The sequence below is a fragment of the Myotis myotis genome, unplaced genomic scaffold (genome assembly GCF_014108235.1).
Source record: "Myotis myotis isolate mMyoMyo1 unplaced genomic scaffold, mMyoMyo1.p scaffold_m19_p_12, whole genome shotgun sequence".
In the NCBI taxonomy this organism is placed as follows: domain Eukaryota; kingdom Metazoa; phylum Chordata; class Mammalia; order Chiroptera; family Vespertilionidae; genus Myotis; species Myotis myotis.
Genome location: NW_023416316.1, coordinates 22,600 through 41,547, shown reverse-complemented (window position 1 = coordinate 41,547; position 18,948 = coordinate 22,600). Strand labels below are relative to the sequence as shown.

At 64.9% G+C, this 18,948-nt stretch overlaps 1 protein-coding gene across 2 annotated transcripts in view; it reads left to right on the top strand.

The window, feature by feature from the left end:
• COL5A1 (collagen type V alpha 1 chain) overlaps positions 1-16,286 on the top strand; it is a 97,178-nt gene extending 80,892 nt beyond the window's left edge. Inside the window, exons 58-66 of one of the 2 annotated variants that reach the window (XM_036329171.1) lie at positions 2,367-2,474; positions 2,907-2,960; positions 4,108-4,143; positions 4,686-4,739; positions 5,769-6,024; positions 6,116-6,228; positions 9,333-9,401; positions 12,316-12,549; positions 14,212-16,286. In XM_036329171.1, the coding sequence (XP_036185064.1) occupies positions 2,367-2,474; positions 2,907-2,960; positions 4,108-4,143; positions 4,686-4,739; positions 5,769-6,024; positions 6,116-6,228; positions 9,333-9,401; positions 12,316-12,549; positions 14,212-14,358 (1,071 nt within the window). In that variant the 3' untranslated portion in view covers positions 14,359-16,286. Of the gene's footprint in view, positions 1-2,366; positions 2,475-2,906; positions 2,961-4,107; positions 4,144-4,685; positions 4,740-5,768; positions 6,025-6,115; positions 6,229-9,209; positions 9,279-9,332; positions 9,402-12,315; positions 12,550-14,211 lie in introns of both variants that reach the window. The other variant, XM_036329169.1, reaches the window with a different exon arrangement.
• The last annotated feature ends 2,662 nt before the right edge of the window (positions 16,287-18,948 follow it).

The window sequence follows — 18,948 nt, the reverse complement described above, 5'->3', positions numbered from 1 at the left end:
AGGGCCGATTGGGGAGTTGGGGCGCTGCCCCCTGTCATGCACAGAGCAGGGCGATCGGGAGGTTGTAATGCCACCCTCAGTCACGCCAGGGTAGGGCCGATTGGGGGGTTGGGGCACTGTCCCCTGTCACACTCAAGGCAGGGTCGATGGGGAGGTTGCGGCGCCACCCCCTGTCATGCACAGAGCAGGGCCAATCAGGGGGTTGGGGCACTGCCCCCTGTCACTCACAGAGCAGGGCCCATCAGGAGGGTTGGGGCACTGCCCCCTGTCACTCACAGAGCAGGGCCCATCAGGAGGGTTGGGGCTCTGTACCCTGTCACACTCAAGGCAGGGTCGATGGGGAGGTTGCGGCGCCACCCCCTGTCACGCACAGAGCAGGGCCAATCAGGGGGTTGGGGCACTGCCCTCTGTCATGCACAGAGCAGGGCCAATCAGGAGGGTTGGGGCTCTGTACCCTGTCACGCACAGAGCAGGGCCAATCAGGGGGTTGGGGCACTGCCCCCTGTCACTCACAGAGCAGGGCCCATCAGGAGGGTTGGGGCTCTGTACCCTGTCACGCACAGAGCAGGACCAATCAGGGGTTTGGGGCACTGCCCCCTGTCACTCACAGAGCAGGGCCCATCAGGAGGGTTGGGGCTCTGTACCCTGTCACACACAGAGCAGGGCCCATCAGAGGGTTGGGGCGCCGCCCTCTATCACCCACAGAGCAGGGCCGATCAGAGGGTTGGGGCGCCGCCCTCTATCACCCACAGAGCAGGGCCGATCAGAGGGTTGGGGCGCCGCCACTCTCACACTCAGGGCAGGGCCAATGGGGAGGTTATGGCTCTACCCCGTCACACACAGAGCAGGGCCCGTGGGGGGGGGGGGGCTGTTGGGGCGCCGCACCCTGTCACACACAGAGCAGGGCCGATCAGGGGGTTGGGGAGCTCCCCCCTATCAGGCACAGAGCAGGGCTGATCAGGGGGTTGGGGCGCCATCCCCCGTCATGCACAGAGCAGGGTGGATAGGGAGGTTGTGGCCCTACCCCCTGTCACACACAGAGCTGCAGGGCAATCAGGGGGTTTGGGCGCTGCCCCCTGTCACGCTGATCTCGGTGCCGGGAGGCCTCGCGGCTCCGCTGATCCCGGTGCTGGGAGGCATATTACCCTTTCACTATATAGGGTAGAGGCCTGGTGCACGAGTGGGGGCCGGCTGGTTTGCCCTTAAGGGTGTCCTGGATCAGGGCGGGGGTCCCCACTGGGGTGCCTGGCCAGCCTGGGTGAGGGGATGATGGCTGTTTGCAGCTGGTCACACACCCTTTAGGGTGGGGTCCCCACTGGGGTGCCTGGCCAGCCTGGGTGAGGGGCTGAGGGCTGTTTTCAGGCTGGGGGTGACTGAAGCTCCCAACCGCTCCTTTTTTTCTTTTTTTATTCTGAGCCAGCTTTAGCTCTGAGGCTTGGCTCCAGCTCTTAGGCCTCCGCTGCTGAAAGTAGGTTTCTGGCCTTTGCTTACAATGTTGTGATCCTGCTGGCTGAAGCCGGCGGACTAAAGCAGGTTTCTGGGGTTTTGTTTAGCTTCTATATTTGCTACATAGTTGCTTAGAGTGCAGGTCAGAGGCCTGCAGCCGCAGGCGGGGAACGTTGGAGTCCTCCGTCACTGAAGCAAGCAAGCCTCATATTAGTTTCAAGCTGCCTGGCTGCTGGCCGCCATCTTGGCTGGCAGTTAATTTGCATATCTCGCTGATTAGCCAATGGGAAGGGTAGCGGTCGTACGCCAATTACCATGTTTCTCTTTTATTAGATAGGATGTCAAGCTCACTCATGAGCCCAGTGACTGTGTAGAGGGAGGGGCGTGGGGGTCTTCCTCTTTCACCCTCATACCCACCCCGCCCCCTAACACTGCGAAAGCTGGAGGAGCCCTTCCAGAACCATCTGCGGCTCATAGAAAGCAAGCAGTCTCACCGAACCTATGCAGAGGATTGATCCTTTAGAAACAAAACCGTGACTGTAGCGACTGTGTCCGCGAGAGCCTGTCACGCCGCCCGCCCGGTGCTGTCCCACGTGTGTTCACCATGGAAACGGGCAGGAGGCGCCTGGACAGGATCCCTCAGGAGCCCCGACCCCTGGCCTGGGTCTGGGACATTCTCTTAGGGTTTTTCCACGTCAGACCTGCGGCCGTGCCCCTCAACTGCACTCGGGGTTTCTTTCCATTCAGGAGACGTCAGCTGGTGGTGCCTGTGGTATGGCGTGGCGTGATGTGGTGTGGTGTGGACACCCGTGCCGTGGTGTGGCGTGGCGTGGCACCTGTGGCGTGCTGCCCGTCTCACTGCCCCCCGTGGGACCCGAGGCTCTGCCACGGCCGCTGCCCTCACGCCTTCGTTCCCACAGGGTCACCCAGGCCTGATCGGACTCATCGGGCCTCCGGGCGAGCAGGGCGAGAAGGGCGACCGCGGCCTCCCCGGCCCGCAGGGCTCCTCCGGCCCCAAGGGAGAGCAGGTGGGTGATGCGGCCCCAGCCAGCGCCTGGGGGCAAGGGCATCAGGACCCGTGGGCTCTCTGTGCCCCGGGCAGGCGCTAAGGCCAGGACGGAGGCAGCCGCTGGCCCTCCAGTGCAGACGGGAGCGGCCGGAACCCAGCGGCGGCCCTGACTGCGGCCCGCGCCCTGCCCACAGCGCGGTGGCCGCACGGGCAGACATTCCCGCCACCTCTCTGCAGGAGGTGGTGGGCGATTCTCAGCCTGGGGACCTGGGGACCTGGGGACGGCCGGCCGGCCTCCTGGCTGGAGTCAGGCCCCAGGCTCCACATGGAGGGGCTCAGGGTCAGAGGGCAGCGGGAGGGGAGATGTGGGCGTGGCCTGGACATGCTGTGTGGGCGGGAACGGGGCTCTGTACCCCCTCGTCCTGATAACTGCATTTTCTGCTCCTCACAGGGGATCACTGGTCCTTCCGGCCCCCTCGGCCCCCCGGGCCCCCCAGGCCTGCCGGTGCGTATCTGGGAGGGTGTGGTCCCGGTTGTTGCTGGGAGAGCAGGGAGGGGAGTCTGATCGTGGGCCCTGTGCAGCTCGGGAGTCAGGACAGTGAGAACCCAGGATGGGGTCCCGAGGGTCCTCACTCCCACGGGGTTCCCAGCGACAGAGCATGGCTGCTGCTCAGCCAGGATTGATTGATTGATTGATTTTTTATTTATTTATTTTTTTAAATATATTTTATTGATTTTTTACAGAGAGGAAGGGAGAGAGATAGAGAGTTAGAAACATCGATGAGAGAGAAACATCGATCAGCTGCCTCCTGCACACCTCCCACTGGGGATGTGCCCGCAACCCAGGTACATGCCCTTGACCGGAATCAAACCTGGGACCTTTCAGTCTGCAGGCCGACGCTCTATCCACTGAGCCAAACCGGTTTTGGCCAGGATTTATTTTTTTAATGATTGTTTCAACTTTTTTTTAAATTTTAAATATATTTTTTATTGATTTCAGAGAGAGGAAGGGAGAGGGAGAGAGATAGAATCATCAATGATGAGAGAGAATCATGGATCGGCTGCCTCCTGCACACCCCACACTGGGGATGGAGCCCGCAACCCGGGCCTGTGCTCTGACCGGGAATCGAACCGTGACCTCCTGGTTCATAGGTCAGTGCTCAACCACTGATCCACCCAGTCGGGCAATACCCAGTCCTTTAAAGTCATTCCCCTTGGCCTGGAGCCTGTGTCTGCCCATCCCCATCAGCCTCCGCACCACCTGGGCCAGGGCCTGGGTCCCCATGGCCCAGGGGCCCCCGGCTGATGCGGGACTGGCGGGCTGCGGCTGCCTGCGGGCCGGAGGGCACTGCGCCAGGGTCTGGGCCAGCTCGCCCTCTTCCTCTCCCTCCACTGTCTGCATGTGATTCCGGCTGAGGGGGGTTGGGAGGCCGACCCTGGTGGACAGGACATTCCCCACCGCTGTGGTGAGCACCAGCCACCCCCACCCTCCTCACCTCCCAGTCCATGAGTCCAGTGTAGGCTCCTGGAAGGGGGACACGGATGCAAGAAGGGGTGAAGACCAGCCCCGGCCCAAAGGGACTGGTGTCAAAGGTGGGTGCCCAGGGGTGAAGGGGCCTCCTGCTCGCTAATGCTCCGCCCCCTCTCCACAGGGTCCTCCCGGTCCCAAAGGTGCTAAGGGCTCCTCGGTAAGTGGTGTGCACCCTGCAGGGGCCCCGTCACCCGGGGGTGGTGGTGTGTGTGCACCCTGCAGGGGCCCCGTCACCCGGGGGTGGTGGTGTGTGTGCACCCTGCAGGGGCCCCATCACCGGGGGGGGGGGGGTGCACCCTGCAGGGGCCCCGTCACCCGGGGCGGGTGTGCACCCTGCAGGGACCCCGTCACCCAGGGGGGGTGTGCACCCTGCAGGGTCCCTGTCACCCGGGGGGGGGGGTGTGCACTCTGCATGCGTCCCACCCTGGGCCCCGCGCTCCCCTGGCTCACATGGGTCGCGCTGCTCCCCTACTGTCCTGTCCTGAGCTCACTCCAGCCTGAGGGGTGGCTGTGTCTCTGCCCAGCAGGAAGGACCTGGTCCCCCTAGCTCCCATCTCGGGGGTGGTGGAGGGCGAGGGGAGCTGTCACCTCCCTGCATGTTAGACCTGCCCCGTCCTCCACACGGTCTGTCAGGGACCCCAGGGAGTCCGGGTCCCCGCAGGCCCCCGTGGTCAGAGTTGGTTCTTCTCCCCCCACCAGGGTCCCACTGGCCCGAAGGGTGAGGCAGGTCACCCAGGACCCCCCGGCCCACCGGTGAGCAGCCTGAGGACGTGCACGTGGGGGTGGGGGTTCCCCTAGCGCCGAGGGCGCCGTGGGAAGATATGTCTGTGCCGCTCAATTTCCAAACCAACCTTATGGAGCGTGACAGTGGCAGGGTGGGCCTGTCCCTGGGAGAAGCCAAGGGAATGTAACCCAGGTGGGCTCCCTGGGGGAGGCAGAGAGGGAGAGACAGGGAGAGGAGATGAGAGAGAGGGAGAGAGGAGAAAGTGTGCGTGTGTGCATATGTGTGCGCATGTGTGCATATGTGCGCACATGCGTGCATGCCTGTGTGTGCATATGTGCGCACGTGTGTGCATGCCTGTGTGCATATGTGTGCGCATGTGTGCATGCCTGTGCGTGTGCATATGTGTGCATCCCTGTGTGTGCATATGTGTGCGCATGTGTGCAACCCTGTGTGTGCATATGTGTGCGTATGTGTGCATGCCCGTGTGCGCGTATGTGTGCACATGTGTGCATGCCTGTGTGCGCATATGTGTGCACATGTGTGCATGCCTGTGTGTGTGCATGCCTGTGTGTGCATATGTGTGCGCATGTGTGCATGCCTGTGCGTGTGTGTGCGTGTGGGGTGGGCGCAGTAGACAAGGCCTTAAGGTGCAGGCAGCGTCCCCTTTGGCAGCGCAGCCTCTGGATGCCTGATGCAGCCCCAGGAACACAAGGCTCGGGCCTTGCCAGCCTCCTGCAGCCCCACTGTGTGCAGCCGCGTCGGGTGCTTTGAGCCTTGCTGAGGACAGATGGGAACACCAGCCTGGGGCGCGCTGCTGAGGGCTGGCTGCAGAGTGGACAGCGGGCGGGGTGGGTGGGGCAGGAGCCGGGCCTGCAGGGCACCCGGATGCGGTCCGAGGAGGGAGGTGCTCGGTGCCGACAAGGCCCAGCGGCGGAGACGGGTGGAATGTTCCAGAGGCAGGGGAGAGGGCAGGATGTGTACTGAGATGGAGGTATGTGCTGCCCTGGGCCCACCCGCCCCGTCCTGTCCCACCCACGGCCGCCCCTCTCCCACCCCAGGGCCCCCCGGGCGAGGTCATCCAGCCGCTGCCGATCCAGGCGTCCAGGGCGCGGCGGAACATCGACGCCAGCCAGATGCTGGACGACGGGGAGGGCGAGAGCTACGTGGACTACGCGGACGGCATGGAGGAGATCTTCGGCTCGCTCAACTCGCTCAAGCTGGAGATCGAGCAGATGAAGCGGCCGCTGGGCACCCAGGAGAACCCCGCCCGCACCTGCAAGGACCTGCAGCTCTGCCACCCGGACTTCCCCGACGGTGGGGCGCGCGGGCCCGGGCTCACGGGGCTGGGAGGGCGCAGCGGCAGGGCCCCCGGGCGCAGTCCTCACACTCCCCCTCCCCCCCGCAGGCGAATACTGGGTCGACCCGAACCAAGGCTGCTCCCGGGACTCCTTCAAAGTTTACTGCAACTTCACGGCCGGGGGGGCCACGTGCGTCTTCCCCGACAAGAAGTCCGAGGGGGTGAGTGCCCGCCCGCCCGCCCGCCGCCCGCCTCGGGCTCACGGGGGCAGCTTTAGGAATGGAAACTGGCCGGTTTCTCGTCGAGGTTTGCTCCCGAGGTGGCGTAAGGGGCAGTGGGGGTTATTAGTGATGAGATAGGGCTGCAGCCCCGGGTTTCGGAAGTGGATGGACGCCGGCTCCGGTCTCCCCACCACCCCTGGTGCCGGGGTTCCAGCCACAGCTGGTCCCCTCCCTCCCTAAGTGACTCCCCAGTTCTGACCTCAGACCAACCCTTAGCCCGTGGAGGACCTGGGGCACAGGGACCCCTGTGCATCTTGGAGAAGCCGGCGGCCCCTGATTCTGGGCGCCGTCGCTTTGGCTGCTGTCCCCGAGCGCAGTCCGCCCTGTGGTTGGTGAACTTCCCTCGGGGCTCACCCGCTGCGATCTGTGGGCGTCGACTTCACAGTCACCTCTGGCCTCAAAGCCTGTCCTCCAGGCGGGGACGCTGATGTGTGTGTGAACGGGTGTGTGTGTGTGTGTGTGTGTGTGTGTGTACGGGTATGTTGCTTTCTGTCATGTGTGAGTCGGAGGCTGGGCCCGGGACTGGTGAGGAGGACAAGGCCTCTAGTGGGGAAGGTCACGGAGACGCCGGCCACAGTGCCCTGGGCGTGGGCCTGGCAGCCCCTCCCGATGTCCCCCTGGGACGGCTGGCTGTCCTGGGACAAGGGTGGCCGGTCCTTGAAGCTGGGTTTGTCATGAGGTTCAGACTCGGCCGGCGGTCAGCAGCTGCAGCCTCAGCTCCCTGGTGGCCGCAGGGCCCAGAAGCACTGTCTACAGAGAGCAGCCCGGTCCCTGGGCACCACCCCCCATTCCGGCCCCCCCAGACCCCACTGCAGCCAGGGAGTCAGCCCTGGGCCGGAAGCCCATGCAGGACCTGGGCTCCACACTGACTGACAGGCAATTTGAGGACCTCTCCTTGTTCTTTAATCCTCGCCCGAGGGGATTTTCAGAGGGGGGGGAGAGGGAGGGAGGAGGGAGGAGGGAGAGAAGGAGCGAGGGAGAGGGAGAGAGAACATCGAACGGCTGCCTCCTGCATGCACCCCAACCGGGGGCGGGAGTGGACCTGCAACCCGTGCCCTTGACCAGGAATCCAATCCGAGACCCTTTGGTGTGAGGGCCGCGCTCTAACCACTGAGCACACCAGTGAGGGCGAGGACCTCAATTTTATTTTATTTTATTTTTCAATACTTTTATTGATTTTAGAGAGGAGGGGAGAGGAAGAGAGAGAGAGAGAGAGAAACATCAATGATGAGAGAATCATTGATCGACTGCCTCCTGCTCGTCCCACACCCGGGATCAAGCCCACAACCTGGGCACGTGCCCTGACGGGGAATCAAACTGTGACCTCCTGGTTCACAGGTCGACGCTCAACCCCTGAGCCCCGTCGGCTGGGCGAGGACCCCGTTTTTATGTGCCCTCACACCCAGAACCTGAACCCCTGGGGGGCCTGCGCTCCCAGCAGCGGCCCCTGAGGGTTGAGAGGAGATGCCCACCCGGGGCCCCCATGGGCAGAGGCCAGGAGGAGCGTCTGGGGAGGGCACAGCTTCTCACGCTTCCTGTCACTGCCCGTCCTCTGCCAGTGGCCTCGCTGCCGGTCAGCTGGCAGGACGTGCTCCCGGGGGCCCCGGCTGGTGGGGCATCCGGGCAGCCGGCGGTGGAGTGCTGAGCGACCCGCCGCCCGCCCTCCTCCTCGGCGCGTGTGCTGCCAGCCAGGCGTCCCCGGGCGGGAGCCTCGGGCACGGGCCCGGCCACAGCCCCGGCAGGTGGAGACCCTCGCCTGGTCCCCTGGGCCGCAGGAGGGTGGGGGTGTCGGGCAGAAGCTGGGGTGAGGCGAGCGCCTGCCCGAGGTCCTGGTCCTGTCCCCGAGGAGGCCGCCCTCTGAGCAGGTCCCCACAGCCACGGGTGTGGGCCCCAAAGCAGGAGGGCGGGGCGTCCCGAGGGGCCGGGGCGGCTGGACACCCTCGTCCTCCAGGGGGTCCCGGTCCCGCTCCTGCCCGAGGCCAGCTCAGAGGAGAGCAGGGCACGGGGCAGGGACACTGACCCGCAGGCAGCGCCCCGTGGACTGGGACAGGCCGGCAGTCTCTGTCCTGCAGCACGTGGACGCGCCGGCAGCCGTGGCTCTGCCCCTCGGCCGCCCGCTGGCCGCACGGCTCCCCTGGCGGGGCCCTCACTCACTCGTTCCCCAGGCCCAGTCCTGCCTCCACAGCATCCCTGCGGCCTCGGCCCCTGCGAACTCCACAGGGAGGCCCCTCCCTCCCACAGGGGGACAGGCGCTGTGCTGCAGGGGGTTCCCCAGGTCACTCCTCCGAGGGCGTGCACCCCACCACACGCACCACACGGAGCCCACGCGTGCACACACACAGCACACGCACCCACTGCTCACACCGAGCTGGTCCAGCTGTGTCACCGTGAGCCCTGCCCACCTGTCCCAGGTAGTGGCCATACAGACAGAGCCACACCCCGCCACCAGGTCCTTCCCTGAGCCCATCAGTCAATGTTGCTCCTGCTGTCTCACTGGAATTGATTCATTTACTCACTCATTCACTCACTCATTCACTCACTCACTCATTCATTCATTCATTCATTCACTCACTCATTCATTCGTTCACTCACTCATTCACTCATTCATTCGTTCACTCACTCATTCACTCGTTCATTCACTCACTCATTCACTCATTCATTCACTGACTCATTCGTTCACTCATTCGTTCACTCATTCGTTCAGGCCGCAGGCACTGAGTAGGACCAGGGGCCCCGATGCTGGATAAACTGAGCACATGATGCAGGTGCCTCAGCTCTGGGGCAGTCAGAGGCGCCCCCAGAGTCCTTCCCGGCCGGACACTGCGACCCCCGTGGGGGAGGGCGGGACGGGTCGCCCGCGGCAGGCAAGAGAGTAACCTGTCCTTCTTTCTCTCCCTTGGCACCCCCTGCTCCGCCTTCAGGCCAGAATCACCTCTTGGCCCAAAGAGAACCCGGGCTCCTGGTTCAGTGAATTCAAGCGCGGGAAACTGGTAAGGCAGCCCTGCCCCGCGGTGCCCTCAACGCGCCCGTGTCCTATCTTCCAGAGTAAGATGGCCCGCTGGCCCAAAGAGCAGCCCGCCACCTGGTATAGCCAGTTCAAGCGCGGGTCGCTGGTAAGTGCCTCGGCGCCGCCCGCTTGCCGCACGGCCTGGCTCGCGGCTCTGCATGGGACCCGCGGCTGCCGGGGCCGCACCTGCTCCCGCCCCTCTGGCCGAAGCTCCACGGCACGCGACAGCTGGACACCCCGCCACTCCACGGCCGCTCCCGTCAGCCTGGGGGCACACGCGGCTCCGGTCCTGCAGGGCGTTCAGGGCGCCGGAGCCACCGCTGCCGGGATGCAGACTCTGGCTCGGTCTTTGTGTTTTTTTTTTAAATTCTTTATGGTTGGTCTCCTGCTCAGTCTTGGGGGCAGGTCCCAGGTCACTGGACCACTGGGGTCTCCCCAGGGCCCGTCCGCTGGGCCCTGCCCAGCCCGAAGGCCGTTCTGATGGCCGAGCTGGCCTGGGGCGTCTCAGATGCGCCCCAAATGGCTACGTCAGTGTCTGTTCCGACTCTTGGGTAGCGGCCTTCAATGACCACCTCCCCCCCAAATGAAAACACGTGGTGTCCCTTGAAAGAACAGAGTGAGGCGCCTTCTAGTCCCTGGGAGACAGACGATGGGTCTGTGCCCGCGAGACCAGTGGCCGTGGTGCCCAGAGGACACCCCACCCGGGACGCCTCAGCGGCGTTGGCCTGAGTCTGCGCCGTCTCCCGAGTTCACGGCCGGGCTCCCAGCTGTGGCCTGTGCCGCCCTGAGGACCCTCTGCTTCCCGTGGTCCCGCCTCCGTCTAGTCGTCCCCACAGACGGCCCCTGAGGGAGGAGCTTCCTCCCTGGAAGCGAGCTCTTGGGCTGGAGGCTTCCCACCTGACCTGCACCCTCGGTCCCACCCCCAGCCTCTCCCGTGGGCATGGGCCACGCCCCCACGGGCACGCGGAGCAGGGCCTTCCAGGTCGCTATGCCCGGTCACGCTCTGAACACCCTTCCTTCCTCCACCCCAAGGCGCCTGTGGCTGATGGATGCTGCACGCCCGCACGGCCCCTTTCCAATCGCCCAGGTCTTGCCAACACCGCAGGCCCATGCTCAGCTGGCCATGCCCGTGGTCACTGCCTCTCTGGCCTCCCATCTGCTCTGCCCTCCTCCCCCTCTCCTACCCCCTCTCCACTGGCACACGGAGGACCTGGAGCCCAGGGGCTGGACCCAGTGCCCAGGGGCTCAGCCGGGTGGGTGCAGGAGTCGGGGGGCCGCCCAGAGCCAGGGAGGCAGTGGGGTCCTCCAGACATTACGGGACCTTCGTTCAGCCACAGCCCCAGGCCCCCACCTCGGCCAGTGTCCTGTGTCACAGACAGAAGGCGAGGCTGGCGGGGCTGAGGCTGGCGGGTGGAGGCTGGCGGGACAGGGCGAAGCTCCTGTTGTGCCCACTCGTCTTGTCCGGCTCTGGCCCTGCGAGTGGACAGGACAGAGAGGTGCCCCTCCTCGAGGGAACAGGGGCCTCTGGGGCCCGCAGACCCGGCCGTGCCCTGTGAAGACGGTAGTGCAGGGCCCTTGTCCACGAGGGCAGGGGTCACAGTGGATCTGGGTTCCGCCCCGGCCCTGGGCAGCTGCAGGTCCTCCGTGTCCGGCCCCCGCTGCCTCCCTGCGACCCCCTCCTTCCCCCCTCCCCCTCCCCCGCCTGCGTCCTCTCCCGAGTCAGTCACCTTTCCCCGAGGAGCACCTGATGGCCGGCCACGGTGGGTATTCAGTCCTCCCCACAAGTCCTCCGGGGACGTCTGGGGGCGCCGGCCGGTGGCTCTGTGCCCCCGCCCTGCGGGAAGGAGCCCACCAGGCCGGCCCCACCATCCGTGGCGGGGACAGAGTCCAGTGGATTCTCTGTGTTCCACGCACCTCTCTGGGGAGGGCTGGCGGCTCAGAGCCTGGCCTTTTCCGCCCGCACGATGCCACCCTCGCTCGGCGGGCGTGGGAGCGAGGAGAGCCTGGCTCCCCAAGGGAGGGCAGGAGAGACGCGCTGTCTCAGGGCCAGGAGGCAGCTGCGGCCCCAGGCGGAGTCCCAGACTCAGAGACCCGTGCTCCCGCGGGGGTGGAGAGACAGGGACTGCTCCCTCCGGACGCCCGTCGCCAGCCCCACGCCCTGCGCCGGCCCGCACCCCACTGGCTGGGGAGCCCCGGGGGGATGTCTGTTGGTGACACTGGGGAGGGCCCTAGAGAGCAGCACACCCTCTGGCCCTGGCCCTGTGTTGGCTGACGGAGAGGGGTGCCCGAGCACCCGGTTCAGCCTGGCAAGTGACCACCCGCGGCTGAAGGGCCCCTCTGTCTGCCCTGGATTCCGTGCCCGGCGGGGGCGGGGACATCCCAGGGCACCCCTGCGGCTCCAAGAGGGCGCCCGGTCACCCCACCTCCCAGCTCTTGGCCGTACGGCCGTGACCCTCCCGGGGCCGGGCTTCCTGCTGGCCCGGGCGGTCCCGGGGCCAGGCCCTCTGGCTGCATTCTCAGGCCCCCTGGGCAGGCCTCGCCCATCACTGGCCCTCAGCACAGGGTGTTCCCCATGAACGGAACCTAATGAGCCTTTGGCTGCCTCGGGGCACAGACAGAGAGGTCCAGAAAGGGCTGCCTGCCCAGCCCCGGGCGCCTACGCCCCACACCCCTGCGGGGGAGGTGGACGCTGAGACAGGCCAAGGTGAGGGTGAGGCACCTAACCCAGAGGGGCTTCCTGGAGGAGGAGGCACGTGCATGGAGCCCTGCAGGATGGGGCCGGGCACAGAAGTGGGGGGTTACTTAGGTTCCTGAAAAAGTGAGGTGTGGCTCATGGACCCCACAGAGCCCGTGTGCCGGCCTCGACGGGGCAAGTGGCGGTCGTCAGGCGGCGCCCTGGTGTGCCTCACGCTGCGGAGGAGAGGGCCCGCGGGTGAAGGCGCCTCCGTGAGCGTTGTCCCAGGGGCTGCGTCAGCACCTGTGCCCCCTCAGCTGAGCGCCCTCCTCCTGTCCCCCCACAGCTGTCCTACGTGGACGCCGAGGGCAGCCCCGTGGGTGTGGTCCAGATGACGTTCCTGCGCCTGCTCAGCGCCTCCGCCAACCAGAACGTCACCTACAACTGCTACCAGTCGGTGGCCTGGCAGGACGCGGCCACGGGCAGCTACGACAAGGCCATGCGCTTCCTGGGCTCCAACGACGAGGAGATGTCCTACGACAACAGCCCGTACATCCACGCCCTGGTGGACGGCTGCGCGGTGAGCATTGCGTGGGCGCCGCCTCGGGGTGGGACTAGGTGCCTGGAGCAGTTCCTTCAGTCCACACCCATTTCCTGGGCACGGACCCTGGGCCAGGCCCTGAGCTGGGTGCCGGGGCCCTGGGAGCCCAAATGAGGAGTGCCCCCTGGCTGCTGCTCTGAGCACGTGGCTGACCCTGGCCGCCCCACAGAGGGCCAGGAAGGAGGGCCGGTGGGGGGGAGGGGGAGAGGGCAGGGAGGGAGGGCGGGTGGGGAGGGTGGCGAGGCTGGGAAGGGCCGGGAGCCCAGGGCACAAGCCCCTCCCATGTGACGTCCACTCGGAGGCCGGGCCCTCTGCTTAGGCAGGTCCGTTCGGAATGGGCCGAGCGGAGACTGGGTTTGCTTCCGAGGCCGTGGCTGTGCTGGGACGGCCTACAGACGCGGGGCGATGACAGCAACCACTGGCTGTGGATCCCCGGCAGCCCCGCCCGCGTTAGGGCAGCTCCCCGGACCCCGTGCCTCCGCGGGGGAGGGGTGACAGGCCCAGGAGGCGACAGGCTAGCGCAGGCCGCACGGCCGGTCAGGGCTGGGTTCTCATTTTCTTCTTGGCCTCTGGGCCGGGATGCTGGCCCTGCTCCACACCCACGTGTGGCCCCCAAGAGCCAGGCGGGGTTCCTCGCGGAGGGTCAGCCCCTCGGGTCTGCACGTAGGCTCTGAGCTGTGTCCTCGGATCCCTGCCCTCCACACTGCCTGTTCCGAGGCCCTGCCCGCTGCCCCCCAGGCCAGATCCCACGGGCACAGGCCAGGGCGGCTCCACCCCTGGCAGGGCCAGAGCCCGCCCTGCGCCCAGGAGGCCCTTCCTGCTCCTGACATGCACCCCCAGCTGCTCCTGGGAGGCCGGGAGGGGGGACGGGGCAGAAGGAAAATGTCCCACTTCTCTGCCTCCCGCCGGGAAGCTAACCGTGGCACCTGCTCCCAGGGCGCCCCAGGCACCCCACTCGCCTAGAAGGAGCTGGGAACCGCATTGGGCTGGAGCTGAGCCCGGTGGACCCGCTCCTGGGACTGTTTCTGACAGACAGCCGCTGGCAGGGGCCGCGCTGTGACGGGAGATGAAGAGGCAGAACGGAGAGGCAGGGCCGGCCCGAGCCGGGACTCTGGCTTTGAGCTTCCCGGCTCCCACGGCCTAAAGGGACCCCGTGTGTGGCCCCGCCCATGCCACCATGGTGCCAGGGCAGAGTCAGCCCATGAAATGGCGGGGACCTGGTGACGCCAAACAGAACTTGCCGATGGGGAGGTGCAGATCACTCTCCTGAGCTGCCCGCGCCCCCGTGCCTGTTTACCCAGGCCCCTCCTCTTCTTGCTCTTGTGGGTGCAGCCAGCCTGCTGGTGCCACCATGGGTGCTGAGTTTTTAACAAGGGCCCCTGGTGTGGGTGGAGCCCACAGTCCCGGTGAGACCTCCTTGGGGGGAACCTATGGGGTGAGGGGGTGCCTGCCTGGCAGGGACGAGGTGGGTCCGAATGGCTGCGGGCCCCGTCCCAGCCCCATTCCCGGCTCCCAGCTCCCGGCTCCCGGCTCCCGGCTATGGAGGGGGCTGGATGGGACATGGGGGGACCGGGCGGGTGTGGTGGGTCAGGGGCCACCCCTAGAGGCTGCGCGGCCTGACGCCCCTGCTCCCCCCGCCAGACCCGGAAAGGCTACCAGAAGACGGTGCTGGAGATCGACACGCCCAAGGTCGAGCAGCTGCCCGTCGTAGACATCATGTTCAATGACTTCGGGGAGGCGGCCCAGAAGTTCGGATTTGAGGTGGGGCCGGCTTGCTTCCTGGGCTAGAGCCGCGCCGACCCTGCGACCAACCTCGTGACCTCAGCGCGCCGCCTGGGGGTGTCCTGGACAGCGAAGGCCCCTCGTCCCATCCCCGACCTCATCCGCGCCCGGCACCCCGCCAGGCCGCACCCCAAACCAGAGAGAGCGAAGGGAAGAGCCGTGCCCCCACCTCAGAGCCGAATCACATGACCCCGATGCCCCCCAGGCGCCGGGCCGCCCCGCCGCCGTCTCCAGCGGTTCCGTCTACACGCGACCGCGCCGACCTCGCCGTGGAGCCTTCGTGGGGCTGGGGCGGGCGGGGGGCCTGCGGGGTTTGGAGAGGACATTTTTAAATTCCACTTGAAGATGTGCGTTCCCCTGCCCTGCCACAACGTTCCCAGGCGCGCCCCGCGGGAGTCGGAGCCGCGGAGCCCGGGCCGCTCGCTCAGGGCCCGCTGCCAGCCGTTCCCGTGCCGCCCACGGTCCCAGGTGCTGTGTGTGATGGCGTCCATGTGTGTACTGTGTTGTCATAACCGTTCAGTGTCCCCGACTTTCAGCCACGTAGGCAAGCCCAGCTCAGTCCCACGGGAGACGGGGACGGGGCGGGCGGGGCGGGGCGGGGGGGGGTGTGTGCCCGGGCTGGATGCAATCCCTCTGGCCAGACCCGGGAGCCCCCCCCGCCCCGCCCTGCAGGAGCAGGTGCAGCGATTGGAAATCTGCCCAGAACAGCGAGGGTTCCCGCCGCCACATGTGGGCCCTACTCAGACCGGCCCTTGGTGTCTCATCAGCTCTGGGCTTTCCCATGGGGAGGGAGCAGGCATTTACCCGCTGCCTTCCTGGCAGGCTCTTTGGGTGAAAGGCGGGCTCGGCAACCCCCTATGCCCCCCACCCACCCCGAGTGGGCGCGTCCGGGGCAGGAGGCCGCGTGTTCTGTGGACGGTCGCTAAGTGAAACTCGGTGCTTATCTCTCTCTCTGTGGTGCTAACTGTCTGGAGATCCTGAAGGCGACGCTGGCCTGGCCGGGCCTCCCTCCCCCCGTCCTCCACAGTCCGGGTTTCTACCAAGGATGCTGCGATAAATGCCGTCCCTCCCTTCCCGCGGGGCCCCGAGGCACACCCCCCAAGACCTGTGACCCCGTCCGGTTGTGTCCTGTGATTTGAAAACACACGCAGAGCGAGAGGCTCCCGCCTTGTCTGCAGGGTCCCCGTAGCAGGTGGTCCTCGGTCCCGAATGTCTGGTGCTAATTTCTGTGGTCGCTAATTCCCGGGAGCCACTCGGTGGCCTTGGTGCTGCCCGCGGGCTCCGCACACGGGGACACACGGGCGATGAACTTTGTGAGGCCCCGCAGGGCGGCCAGCGGCCCGTCCCAGGTACAAAACTTGGGTTTCCATCGGCGACACCTGCACAGCTCGGGGGCGCCTGCCCTCTGTGGGCGAGGACCGCGGCGGCGGGCAGGCCCCCTGTACTGTGAAAGCGGCCCTCCCGGGGCTCCCCGCCTCCCACACACGGGGCCCCGTGGGAGGACCTCGGTGCGTCCTCGACCCGCCCCGCCCGTCCACGTGTGGTTCCGGCTCAGGAAGCCACGGCACGGCCGCCAGAAACTGACCACCACCCTCGAGGATTCCCCGATCGCCCGTGGAAATCCATCCTGCTCCTGCCAGAGAGAAGCCGCTTCCAGAGACTGTGGGACCCGGCACGCGGCCATGACTGTCCCGTCCGTCCGTCCGTTCGTCCCTCAGCGGAAAAGCTGTGCCCCAGGCCCCGTGCGCACCCCGGGGGCTCTCCAGGTTATGTGATTCCGGTTTGATTTCTCGTCCACCCTCCTTCCCTCCTGTCATTTCCTCCCTCCATTGGCCAACCTTCCAAGCTGTAATTTGTGCGAAGTCAAACGTGCCCGTCCCCCCAGACCACGTAGCCACGGTCTATGCAATAAAAGTACTTCTATATTTGCAGAAGGTCTGTCGGCCTCACTTCATTCTCTTCCCTCCTGATCTGTATAACTGGACATACACAGAGGGAGAGAACTATCGGAAAACAAAACCTGTGGTAGCGATTCGAGACATCAGGCCTTGACAATATGTCACATGACGTGGTGCACGGCCGACAGGGCCAGTGTTTCAGCTGTGATGCCCAGGAAAGGGCATTTCAAAATCCTCTGCCTCTCTCTCTCTCTCTCTCTCTCTCTCTCTCTCTCTCTCTCTGAGAGATCCTGAAGGTGACACTGGCCTGGCCGGGCTTCCCCCCCCCACTTCCACTTTCTCTAAAAATCAATGAGAAAATGTCCTCCAGGAAGGATTAACAAAAGAGAGAGAAATAAATGCAGACTCCTGGCCCCGCCCTGCAGGCTGCTGAAATGGACACGGGGAAGCCGTCAGCTGTGCTCTGACGCCTCCAGGTGGCTCAGGCACGCTCGGGGCCTGGGGTCACAGGTCTGGGGCTCCTGAAGGCGGGGAGACAGGGACCCCGAGTGCTGGGGTCCAACCCCAGCAGGTCCAGGGGTCCACAAAGGTGTGGACGGAGTCTGCGAAGAAGGAATGACACGGAGACAGCGTTCAGTTGGTCAGCAGCCTAGCCAGGATCTCTAGCCAAGTTCTGGTCAGGATCTCCAGCGAAGTTCTGGTTAGGATCTCCAGCCAGGTTCTGTGTCCATGTTCTCTTGCTAGGTTCTCCAGCCAGGTTCTCCAGGTTCTCCAGCCAGGTTCAGTCACCAGGTTCTAGTCAGATTCTCTTGCCATGTTCTATCCAGGTTCTGTAGCCAGGTTCTGTCTCTAGGTTCTTCAGCCAGGTTCTGTCTATATTCTCCAGCCAAGTTCTGTAGCCAGGTTCTGTCCAGGATCTTTTGCCATGTTCTCTCCAGCGAAGTTCTTCTGTCTCTAGGTTCTGTGTCTAGGTTCTGTCCAGGATCTTTTGCCATGTTCTCTCCAGCGAAGTTCTTCTGTCTCTAGGTTCTGTGTCTAGGTTCTGTCCAGGATCTTTTGCCATGTTCTCTCCAGTGAAATTCTTCTGTCTGTAGGTTCTGTGTCCTGTTGTCTTGTTACATCTGTATTTATACCAGTTGATTCCAGTCCTATCAATCTCTATTCCAAAGGTGAGGGCGTTTCTTATCTCCATTCCAGGGAGTAAAGATTATGTAGCTTAAGCATGATTGTTCGTAGTTAAAGTGATTAATTACCCGCCTGGCACTTAGTTGAGGGGTTTTATTCCCTCCCTAACTTCAGGGGAAAATCCCTACCTGGGGAAACAACCTTTCTCAGAGAGGTGACCTTGGTTAAAACACATAGTGCCAAGGTGAGCAAACATTAAAGAACAGTATGCCATATATGCCAGGTCCCTTGAAACAGCAAGGATGGACCGGCTCCCGGCAGCCCAGTGGGAAGCGGCTTTTAGAACAGCATGGGGGGGGGGGGGCGCACAGCTGAAGGCAGCCGGACGCTGGACGTCAGAAAGAGGAGGGTGGCTCTCGTCTCCGGCACAACCTGTGGTCAGATGGTCGTTTGCTGCCTGTGCCAGCTGGTGAGCGAGGATTCTTGGGACAGGTGGGCACCTGGGCTGCAGCTGGCCGCTCGGCCACCTGGGCGGGTGACACAAGAGAGAAGCTCCCGGGAGAACTGGCCGGATGAAAGGCAACAGCGCCCAGAGGCTGCGGACGTCAGGCCTGGGAGGCGCCGTCCCAGCACCGTCCGATAGAGAGAGAACTGAGAAGGGCCCGGCCGGCGGGACTCAGCGGTTGAGCATCGACCTAGGAACCAGGAGTCACGGTTTGATTCCCATTCAGGGCACAGGCCCGGGTTGTGGGCTCGGTCCCAGGGTGGGGCCTGCAGGAGGCAGCTGATCAATGGTTCTCTCATCAGTGATGTTTCTCTCTCTCCCACTCCCTTCCTCTCTGAAATCAATTAAAAAAAAATATATATATATATATATAAAGTGAGCAACACTTAGAGGGGCGAACGCCCGGGCAGGCTCGGAGGTGGCTGCATCCCTCTGCGGAAAGGTGGCGGGCGGCTGGCCGTGCGGGGAGCCCCCGCCTTTCAGAGAGAGTCCCTGCCTCCTGCAGGAGTCGGTGGCCCCTGGTGGGCTCATTAAAGGAGCACCCACACCTATGGGCGTGGGGCCGGTGGGGAGGAGCGGCCCTCATTGGAAGTAGGTGCTGCAGCTTCCACCTCGAAGGTGAGTGATCCTGGGAGAGGGAGGAGGGGGGAGGGGCTGCAGAGAAGCCTGCGGGCAAGGCCCTGCAGAGCCCCCCACTTCTCGCATCTCCCTCAACCTTGAGGCCTGGCTGCACCTGCCCCCTGGGCTGCAGGACAGGACCTTCAGTGCAGGTGTGGGTGTGGCCGGGAGTCTGGGGCTGGTGTGTGCTCCCACAGGCGTGTCCCGGGACTCAGGCAGAGGCGCTGGACTCGGGGCTGCTCTCAGGCCCAGGGCCTCCGCTCCCCACAGTCACGTCCCCAACAATTGTCAGCTAGAGCTCACCTGCACCTGCAGCTGCCCACGCCGGGCGGGCCTTCCGGACACGCGAGCTGAGACGGGGCCCGGCCTTGCTTCGCTCCCACCCTGGGAGACAGGAGACAGTGCTCCTCCCGGTTCCGGCCGTAAGGGCTGTGTCCCGGCAGCCACAGA